Raw genomic sequence first — 10967 nt, 5'->3', positions numbered from 1 at the left:
ACATCTCAAATTATGTTTCATTATAAAAATCAAACCAACCTCTTCCTAAACCTACAAGTTCTTGCCTGGTACTCAGTAAATATATCTGATTTACTACAAGAATATGGTGAGGGACACAGGAGGTGCACTAGATAGGTATACCACTAATTTTGTTTTTTTTCCTAAACATCAAAACTTTCAATGCAAAGTTACATCTTTCTGTTCTGTATCTGGACCACTGCTAAGAGTTGTATAGATGATTTGTCATCTAGAGCTAAGTTACTACATTTAATGCTGCAGATACAGGTTTACTCTATGACATTGTTAGCATTGAACAAAGTGCACAACAGTAGTGCTTCTTATTAAGTACCTTTTCCCAAAGAGAACCCAACTCAGCAAGTTATTTAAGCATATTTGACATTTATTGGATCTAAGGCTAACAACAGGATGAATGAAAGCTAGATATGTATTGTTTCTGTATTCTTGGGTCCCTACAAGCTACTTGTTAAGTTCAAAGTGAAGTTTAAGTTATTAGTATTGATTTTTAACCACAAAGGAGAAGTGTTTGAAATCAGAGTTTCTTCCAAGGGGGATCTCAGATTTCAGTATTCAATGATCACTTTGTAAAACTCACCTGTTGTTTTGGTTTTTTTTTCCCCTTGTGAGTGAAGGTATGAATAGAATGAAATCACTATGGGATGGGAAAGGGAACTGGGTTTTTGTCAAAGCTAACATGGAAGAAATCAGTTTAAACTGGTCTGGTTCACAGTGCACTTGATAAGTTCTCTGAATTATCTAGTATGTAGCTTACCCCTCAATTCTCGCTTCTGTGACTGGGCCTGCTTTTCAACATCCAGTTTCTGTGTCTGCAGCAGTTCAATTTCCTTTTGCAACTCAGGTATTTTCTAAATCAGACAAAAATTACAGACTGAGACAAGGAGTGAATGACAATGGCTGAGTATCAGTTAAATCATGAAGATAATTATAATTAAGAACAAGTTCATATGGTAAAAGGCTTAAAACATGTTGTGTTTAAAGCATCGGGTTTTCAGGCATCAGAGCAGAACAGTAATGCAATGTAGTGAAAACATACACGTTTGTGTCATGGAATTGACTCAGAAAAAAAATGTGGCTTTACACAACAGTACTATTTTCAGGTTCAGTTTATAAACTGCATTTATTTCACACACACGTGCGCGCATGCCCCGAGAAACTAATACTTTTTTGGAAAAAGGAAGAAAAAAAGATCCACACATTTAAACATATAAATATTCAGGCATAATTACTCTTCAAAACATGCACTTATTTCTGCCAGCAGTAACTTACTCATATTGCGTACTACATGAAAATAATGCAACATAGTGTCGTATCAAATAAAGCTTATTAACTACAAGTTCTTCTAAAAATGCACTGGAGAAAAAAAAATAGTGAAGATAATCTGTAAATAAAAACACCCATATTCTCTACTTGCTTTATCTAGCAAAGACTCCAAAATGAAATGCATTATACTTTACCTGTGCTTGTTTTGTAAGTTGTCCTACTTCCACTTTCAAGCCATCCTGAATGACAATTTCTTGCTGAATTTGATGTTGTAGCTGAGTTTTTTCTTCTTTCAGAATCTTAATTTCTCCCTTGAGCAATTCAATCTCCTTTTCATAGTCCTGCTTCTGATTTTGGAAATTTTTCTCAAGTATCCTAAACAAGACAATGAAAAGGTGGTTTTATTTTCCTACATTCCTACATGAAAGAGCGGGCTTCGGTTTTGTTTTAATTTGAAGGACATGTTTTGTTGAAGAAAACTTAAATGAACCATAATTATTTGAAAATGCTATCCTACATCCTCAGAATCAATCTACAAAATGGATGATAATGGGATGAGAATGTCCCTAGATTTCCCTCCATCTAATTCATATATTGGGACTGAATTCAAGGCAAAACTGAGTTTTTTCTCCACTTAAAGGCTAATTCCCTAACTCTTTGAGAGTTAGCCTACCTGAGCAGCTTTCCACTACGTTTATGGCCACAGTCAGCACTGAAGAAGGACATAGCAATGGAAAGCCATGTGTCCTTCTCAGTAAAACACTGCAAGAAGCTTTTCATTTTCTACTAGTCCCTGCTGGAATGGACCGACTTCCAACATAATATAGCTAATGGGCAAAGCAGAAAATCTAGCAAAGAAGTCCTCTTAGTATAGCCTGAAGTTATTTGTGGCTAAAATCAGACTGAGCTGAAACCCCACACAGCTTGCAACCCTCAGGAACAGTGACTGATTGCACTCTTCACGATTCAGAGAACAGCACTTATCTGGTACCTAAGGTTCTCTGTCTTATACTGGAAGAGAGTTACTGAGAAATAAACACTTGATTTGAGAAAAGCATGCTGCAAAACAACAACCATTTATTGCTAAATAACAGGATTTTTAATACGGTGAATTAAATACCGGGGGGGGGGGGGGGGGCAGGGGGAGTTTTCCCCCTATATTTTTAGCCAAATGTCCTTTACAAACACTGCATTTCCTTCAAGCTGAATCTTTCAATTTTGTCCTTTCATATTAACTTCACAGGAATTCTGACTGGTATGGCCATCAGCTGCTCTTCCAGCCCTGACTGAATTCTGAGAAACCATTACCATCAAGGCTGCCTTTCAGTTCTCAGAAAGACACATGAAAAGACAGGAAACTGCAAAAGCAAGAACAGTCTCAAGTGTACAATATAATTTCCTGCATGTGACTGACACACAAACAAGCATGTCCTTTTCCTTAACTGTACATGAAGTACTTCAGTACTAACATTAATGTCCAAGAACGCTGATGGATTCTTAAGTGATGTGAGCATAATACATTTACAGCAGGAGAAAGAAAGGCAGGGAAAGAGAAAAAATGAGCGCTGTTTCAAAGCAATAAAATTCAGATTCCATACATTCTCTGATTTTCTTCTTTTTGTACGTCATTGAAGAGTTGCTTTGTGAGGTCATCCATTTTCTCTGTGAAAAAATATTTCAATATTTCAAAGACCTTGATGTAATTATGTGCATTTATTAAAACAGTATGACCACAATGAGAAGTTTTGTTTTAATAAGCAATCCTTAACGTATTTTAAGGCTGAAATTACTCTCTCAAGCGCCAAAAATTATCACAGTAAATTTTACAAGTAATGCTATAGAATAAAAAGGTTCTGAAACACCAAAGTGTTATTAATCTAAAATATACTGGATCTCATGTGCTGCCTGTGTCCTTTGAAATTAGATTCATAAAAGCAGTATATTAAAGGAACCAAGGGCAAAGCAACACTTTGACGGAATGCATGTGTATGAGACGGGAAACACAATAGGAGGAGAGCTTTTCCTACCGAAAGAACTAATTTAATTTAATTATTAAATTAAAAGCATTTGCACTACACATTCTAAGCAAGAGAAGCTTAGGACCAACTTTTAATTTATTGTAAATTCAGCATTTATATTGCTTTTATTAGAACAAAAGTCATTTACCTTTGCTGAAAACCTGACTTTACAACTTTCCCCCACTATAACTCCTTTATAATTCCTTTTGGTTATTGTACCTTTCATTTCCTCAGTTTTTTCTTGGAGCTTTATTTCTAAGGTCTTTTTCTGTTCTTGTAGTTCTTTATTCTGATTCTCAAGTTTTAAGATTTTCTGTACACACAAAAAGTAAGCATTACATACAATTTACAAAGCAGGAAGAAATAGGTCACAGAAGATCTTGTATTTTAACAAGCATAAAAAGTGAAGTTACTTAAGTAACTCTCTAACCATGCATTTGATAAATCCAGTAACTGAAAAAATTATTTAAACTAAAATAAAAGCACACAGATGGCAATTAAAATTTACCTGTTCACTGTCCTCTCTATATTTTTTCCCTTTCTCTTCATATGTTCTCTTTTGAGCAGTTAACTTTTCAAGATCTAATTCGAGTTTCTGAATTGTATCCATGTCATTCATATGAGTTGAAGCCAGACTGGTCAATCGTTCCAGCAAGCCATGATTTTCTCTACTCTACAATGAGCAAGAGAGGTTAAAAGAAAACAGAAAAATGCACACCTGAAACTGTTTAATAGAATTTTGAAGGAAGCACCTGACCTATTTCTGCTCACCATGCCTTATCAGTCATTATTATTTCAACCAAGGATTGTTTCCATCAATTAGATTAAAGCTATCAACTTAAAGATGATTTGGCTGGTATGGCTCTCAAAAATAAGCTGCAAAATAAACATAACATGGAATTCCCAAAAGTTACTAAATATGTTGCACTAGAGCAGTACTTCACACATCCTTCATCCTAATATAAGTACCCCATTCAGAGGCTGAACGGACTACTTAAGAAACAGTAAAAAAAATGTTCATTGCAGACTCTTCTCATTGGCACAACTAACACAAAAATATAAGGAAACCCTGGATGATTCTTCCTACCCTGGATGTAGGAACAATACTAGTGGTTTATTATAAAGGACCATATCCATTACATATTCTCCTGTCTTGTCAAGTAAGGTATGGATATTGTAATTCATGTAAGATTCTAGTCAACATGAGAGCTCTGAATAAAACAGATATGATAAAAAAATTAGTACAAATCATAAACTGACTGGTGTCCCTCACCTGTTCTTCTATCTTTTTCTGCAGTCGCTGAACTCTGTATGAAAGCTGGATATTCAATACAAACCGTCGAATATTCTGAAATCTGCGCCTGGCAAGCCATGCACGGGCATATTTCTGAAGGATCACAGCCTTGTGTTCTTCAAGCATCTTTAAAATAAAATATTAACATCTGTCTATAATCATCTATGACTCCATCAGCATGAATTATAACATTCTGTGAATCTATACACACCGGTAACGACAATGCTTCCCACAGAAGTGTCAGAATACTGAACTACCTGGACTGCAGACACAATTTGAACCACTGTAGTAATCGCACTGAATGATCTGCATCAAGTATAAACCAGACAGAGTTCTTGGTAGCTCAGAGATTAGATCTAAGCTACCGTGTATCAGTATTTTTATAGTAACAATATAAAAATAGAGTAGAAGACATGAGAACCAGACGTGCAAAAGGTAAAGTACTAGGGATCATTGCCCTTGTCTCCATATTTCTTACAGAGCAATTGCTGTTTCCAGTTACCGAAATGAAATTTTTGATAGGCTGTACCTTCCGATATTTTTTTCTTGCTAGAAATCCTCTTGTATAAGCTTGAATTGTTACAGCAGCCACATGGATGAGCTGGCAAAGTCTACGGACCAGGTAACCCCGACAGTATTTCTGAATAATTATAGCTGCCCATGTTTCCTTCAGAGTTCTTGCAGTTATAGCTTGCCTTAATTCAAAAGACAATAAAGTTTACTAAGGTCACATTAGATTTCTCATACTCATTCCCTTGGTCAGCCAAATCACATACACACAAATCTTCAATCAAACTGAAACAGAGGGAATTATCCACAATCTTTGAAATGTGTTCCACAAGCAATTGTTCTGATGTTCTCTTTCTGAAACTTTCAAAGCCTACATAGACCCATCTTCCTCTCAGTCTGCTCTGTGAATGACTGGTGCACAGTTTCTCTGCTGCAAATTCCTCGTAATAATTTGTACGCGCTAATTTGTAGACCCTTGTAAATTGCTTTTCCTTTCTGCTACCTGATTTCTTCCCTGGCTCTGAAGCTAAGCAGTAAGCCCAAGCCGACAACTGCGTCACTCATCATTAGCTAAGGACTGAGCTTACAGGTACACAGGCCTCTCGGGAATCTGGCAGACAGCATTTGAAACCTGCTAGAGTACTTTCTTCTTAGCATCTGAATAACTTGAACATTTTCAAGCCCACAATTACAATCAAGAGGAAACAAATACAATCTGAATTGCTCTTTCGTAAAAATTACACTTCCCAGTTAGTGTCGGGCATTAGTCTGACCTTCTATATCCCTTCAGGCACGCCCTAACAGCAAATTCATTTATCAGCCAAAAGTACCGTACAGTCCGCTGCCCCCGGAAATACTGCTGTATTATAATAGCGGCTTGTTTTATGCGAAGGAACTTCTTCCGCTGCAGCCAGCCTCGAACACTCTTTTGGATCATGATGCATGCATGTCTCAGTTTATCTGATCGCAGTTTTTCTAAGTAAGCAACCTGTCCTGCTCTGAAGAAAATTTTTGTTCTCCCAAACCGATATTGGTTATGATCCTGAAAAAGAAAACAATAGGTATATTAAGTTTTTAGTTTATTATTGCAGACCAGACACTTTCTTCCTTTTACAGATTTTCACTTCAGGCAAGCTCTTCTGAAATGACATGATCTTGCTGAATAAGAATATCCTCTCTGCCTTCTTTGTAGATAGGAGTATACAGGGGGAAAATCCACTTAGCAGGAAAGAACCAGAGAATTACATCCAAAAATCACACCCTAGTGATCTCAAAGGGAGGATCTGGACTTATCATCAAGGCCTTGAAAGCAACCTCTTCACCTCCCCTTACAAGTCTGGTTCCTTGGGCTCAACACTACCTTTTGGTGCATGTCTGGCCTTGAATCAGCGAGCTGCGTGAGCAAAAACTCAGGGGGGAAGCTGCTTTTAAGGTCAGGCTCCCACCCTTGGCCTGTGCTGGAGCTATGTTGCAAGTATGCCTGTGTTTGGCCTTATACATCCCTGAGTCTGAACTCAGTCCCGACATGCTGACTTGAATTGCTGGCTTGGCTTGGACCAGCCTCATCACTACAGACTTGTCTAACAAGTAGGAGCAACATGTAAAATAGCACATTTTTAGAACAGTTCTCCACTATGCTGCATTCCACCATCAAAAGCCCTCTTGTGTGTGTAAACTTCTAATACTTGACAAACATATACCATTTACTCTTCACTGGTTTATAAATACAGGTAGAATATCTTCCATTTTACGAGTGCAGCTATTAAGCACAGAGGTTAAATCATCTGTCTACAACCACATCATGACTGTGTCACAACACAAGGTTATTGACTCGCAAGCCTACGTGCAACACACTAAATCAGGAAAGATAGTGATAACGTAAATATTTTTCCTGTTTGAAGAGTGAGATGCTACTCTTGGCAAAAGAGACCTTTTATTAATAATAGATACTATAATACGTAATGGGTCAGGGCATACCAACTAACCTGGATTAGCCGCTGCAAAACAGTCTTGCAAATCTGCTTCTTATCATTTATGGAGAGTTCCTGTTGTGTCATAAGAATGCTGTAACGGCTGAAAAACTCAATGTAAGTCCACCTGGAAAATTAAAGGTTAGCAAATGCAATTCATTAAGAAACACCCAAGTATTTTTTGACATATGGAGGCCTACTCCTATCCCTACCTGGATGGGTAGCTCTGTGCACTAATCCGAATAGTTTCCAAAACACCACATGCTCGCAGTTGCTGAGCCACTCTCTTTGAATCAAACCTAAAAAAGCAGAGTTATATTTTACATTTTTGCTGGGTTTGGCATGCTATAATAATTATAACCATTTTACTAGCTGGATTTCTATCTCTGCCCATAGGATGCAGGGCTCCCTACTTTTTATATGGTGTCTTACTTGGTTTTTTTTTAATATGTGATAGGGAGCATCTGGGTTTTCTTTTTCTGCTTCAAAACAAAAGGAAGACTATATTTTTCTCTTACGAAAAGCCCTGTTTCTTTACAATATTAACTGTGAAAGCTCATGTCACCAAGCGGTAAAGAATCATGCCACTCTCGGCATAAAACATACACAGACATAAACATTCCCTCAGCAGTCTATTGGGCAATAACTCTCTCTAGGTACTCTTTAGCACAATGATCATGAATAAAGCAGGATTTACTCATGAATAACTGTGTTCAAGATTATCAACACAAGGCATGGAAAGACCCTTTCCAATTCTGGACCAGAGCTGATATGCCCACAGAGCACTACGCTACGGTGTCAGTCCAGTACTAGCTAAGAGACCCCTGTGGCTGACAGATTACTATATTGCTCTTTCACAAACTTACAGTAAGCTCTTCTAGTCTAATTCAGACATGTTTTTGTATTATCCAAGCTATTTTCCCCCTCATGGCTATTACACAGAATAATGAGGTGTCACTGCAGTGATAGTGAAACAGTGCCATTTGTAACATGTTTTGCATGGACAGATTTTGTCTGGCTTCAAGAAAATGAGCTAACACATTTTAAAAAATTAATTTAGAATCAAAGTTTGCCTTTCCATCCTACTCAGATATGATAAAAGCTTTTATTGCATTTATCATTACACTACCTTCCAGCTAAAAGCTGTACAACTGAAACTAGATTCCACATGTCTGCCCACAAACCAGACCAATAGCTGCATCAAGGTTAACTCCTGCTTACAATTAGTGGTTATCAAGCTAGACAGAAGGATTATGCAAACTCTCTGGTATACATGATTGTATTATAACATTAAAATAAAATTGTGGGAAATACCAAGGCTATGTTCAAGACTGCTCATACCTCTTCTGACTTCTAAAGCTCCTCTAAATATTTTTGTGGACAAAAGGGAAGTTCACAAAGGAAATGGCAGTGACTTTTATTCCTTAAATATGAATTGGTGCTAATCCATACTGTACAAGAGCAAACACACCTAAACAAAATATCCATCAACTTAAATCAAAGGTGGACAACCTTTCCCCTAAAAATGTTATGACAAATACAGAAACACTAATATCCGACCTGAAAAATCTTAGGATAATAAAGAATTTTTAAGTTATCAATAACTATTACTGAATGATTCTATTTTTGTAAGACAGTATTTTTTTACTTCAGCTGTCTTGAAAGGAAAAATATGTTCTGTATGGGAAGTTGTTTAAAAATAAGAATTTAGTTTGCTGACATGTAGCTACTGTGAAATAGAAAAATACCCTTTTAATTTTAAAGGTAATGTAACAGCTTAACACCACTAACATACTTACTCAAAAGGCAACTTCTCATCATTTGGTTTTATGCATCGTACGTAATGAGGAGTGGTTGCATTGAGCGTCACCATAAGTAAAGACAAAGAACTCCGGAACTAGAAAATATTAGACACAACCGTTTTGCTAATGAAACTTTTACAGCCAAGGAGAAAGTAAAATCTTAGTTTTTTAATTCTTTGTTAGGTTTTGGCTGGACACTGGCAGATTTTCTTAGGGTTTAGATCTTAAATGCAGGAAATTTAACATTCCTGCTGTACCTAACAGTATCATATATATAAATTAAACACATCTACTTATATCCAGACCTGGAATACTGCACTGTGGCTGGCTCTTGCTGTACCGAAACATGGATAATCTACCATGAATCTACCATGAATAGTAACAGAATACAGCACCATAGTCTCAGACTGCCCAGTACACTTCCCTGAAAGTACGAGCACCACAGAACAGCACATTTATGTAGTACCTTACTGCCAACAGTCATCCGGAGTTGTTTGTTAGGTGACTTCAGAACAGGTCTTGCCGATTTGATGTTTATAGTTGAACTGAAAGGTGAAACGGACACTGGATTGTCTTGAAAAAATTTTGCGCACAGATGAAACTAAAAGTGTGGTGAAAGAATCAGAGTTAAATACTGTGTAATTGTAATAACATTTAAATAAAAATTACATTTACTACAACGTAAAATGCAAAACTCATCCATCTTAATGGTTAGGCCATGTACTGCAGGACTTGGAACCAGACCTTTAAGCCACAAACAAACAACAATTGAAGAAACGGCTGCAACAATTCTAAGTCTATTGTGAAGCACTTACACATTTCACAGACAAAACTCAACAACTTAAGTAGGCCTGCAAAAATTATTTCAATATGAGCAAACATGGACATAAATATAGAACGGAGTTAAAAATAAAACCACTTAATGTTATATTTTCACAATATTTAATTTAAATTAAGGATATGTTTTTTGGTCAGATTAAGTTAGCTTCTTAACAGTAATCCTGAAGTCTCAAGGCTGTAGACTTGAAAGGGACAGGGCCTTCAAGCAGATGGGAAGTGGCAGGCAAATAAAAGATATCTGATGTTTTCCCTGCCCTGGCATTCTCTTAATCTCTTTTGAAGAATAAACAAAGGCAGCTGCTAATGATAAACTACCTATCAAAGCTACATGCAATGACTAGAGGGGAAAAAAAAAAGAAAAAAAAAACAAAACTAAGTGAATTGTTCAGTTTCAAGGATTCCAAAATGCTTTTCAAGGGAGATATTAAAAAACCAAAAAGTACTGACATAACTAGCAAAGTAAATGCACATATATGAAAAAGTTGAATACTGCGGTTTTCCATCTTGTATGTTATTTTGATGTTAAAAATACACACTTGTAGAATATTAATAAAAATTAAGACTAAACTAGTTGATTCAACCTACTAAAATAATCTTTTTATCATAACAAATCTTTTAAAATCAAATCTGAATGAATTCCAGTAAAATCAGGTATTCAGAAAACTAATCATTACTGATTGTTCACAAACCTTGCTCTCTTTCAAGATTTCAGTCAATACTTCATATACTGTATCCCTGTTTTTTTCCAGAAATCCTTCACATTTATATTCTACCTGTGCAAACGGGTGAAATCATTAACTTTTCAGCAATACATGAACAGTTAGCAAAACAATAATTTTTACTCTCTAAGCTGTGGTGGCCAACAGCTCTTTATTAGTCTTCAGCATGATGGCTGAAACTCTGCTTTTTCCAGTTTCATTATGGGAAGCATATATACATGCATACTGCAAATTCAGAAGCAGGACAAACTGTCAGAATCCACTATCAACTGCAATTTCCTTCTGCCTTCATTAGAAATGTCTTTCCTCCTCTCTTCATTATTCTATGATTTCAAATCAAAATACCAAAAAAGGAATACTACATCTGAAATGTAAATAACAGACTAAAATATGTACAGACTACATTCTTCACTATTTTATTTATACATTGTATTCTTCTTCTGTCTATCTTGTACATTTTTGTACTCTCGAATTCATTATCTTAAGCACTTCTTCTGTTTAAATGGCATGTTACA

The 10967-nt window shown here is 36.3% G+C and overlaps 1 protein-coding gene across 1 annotated transcript in view; it reads right to left on the bottom strand.

The window, feature by feature from the left end:
- MYO5C (myosin VC) overlaps positions 1–10967 on the bottom strand; it is a 36768-nt gene that overhangs the window by 13736 nt on the left and 12065 nt on the right. Inside the window, exons 14-26 of the mRNA XM_087745328.1 lie at positions 10423–10506; positions 9360–9494; positions 8891–8988; positions 7304–7390; positions 7107–7218; positions 5952–6163; positions 5141–5306; positions 4591–4737; positions 3826–3990; positions 3537–3630; positions 2898–2961; positions 1494–1674; positions 791–884 (exon numbers count right to left, since the gene is read on the bottom strand). Of these exons, the coding sequence (XP_087601454.1) occupies positions 791–884; positions 1494–1674; positions 2898–2961; positions 3537–3630; positions 3826–3990; positions 4591–4737; positions 5141–5306; positions 5952–6163; positions 7107–7218; positions 7304–7390; positions 8891–8988; positions 9360–9494; positions 10423–10506 (1639 nt within the window). The remainder of the gene's footprint in view (positions 1–790; positions 885–1493; positions 1675–2897; positions 2962–3536; positions 3631–3825; positions 3991–4590; positions 4738–5140; positions 5307–5951; positions 6164–7106; positions 7219–7303; positions 7391–8890; positions 8989–9359; positions 9495–10422; positions 10507–10967) is intronic.

Source organism: Nipponia nippon, unplaced genomic scaffold, assembly GCF_047370975.1.
Source record: "Nipponia nippon isolate SJK-2023a ecotype South Korea unplaced genomic scaffold, ASM4737097v1 scaffold_9, whole genome shotgun sequence".
Lineage (NCBI taxonomy): Eukaryota > Metazoa > Chordata > Aves > Pelecaniformes > Threskiornithidae > Nipponia > Nipponia nippon.
The sequence above is the reverse complement of the archived record's forward strand: the minus strand, read 5'-3'. Positions and strand labels throughout refer to the sequence as shown.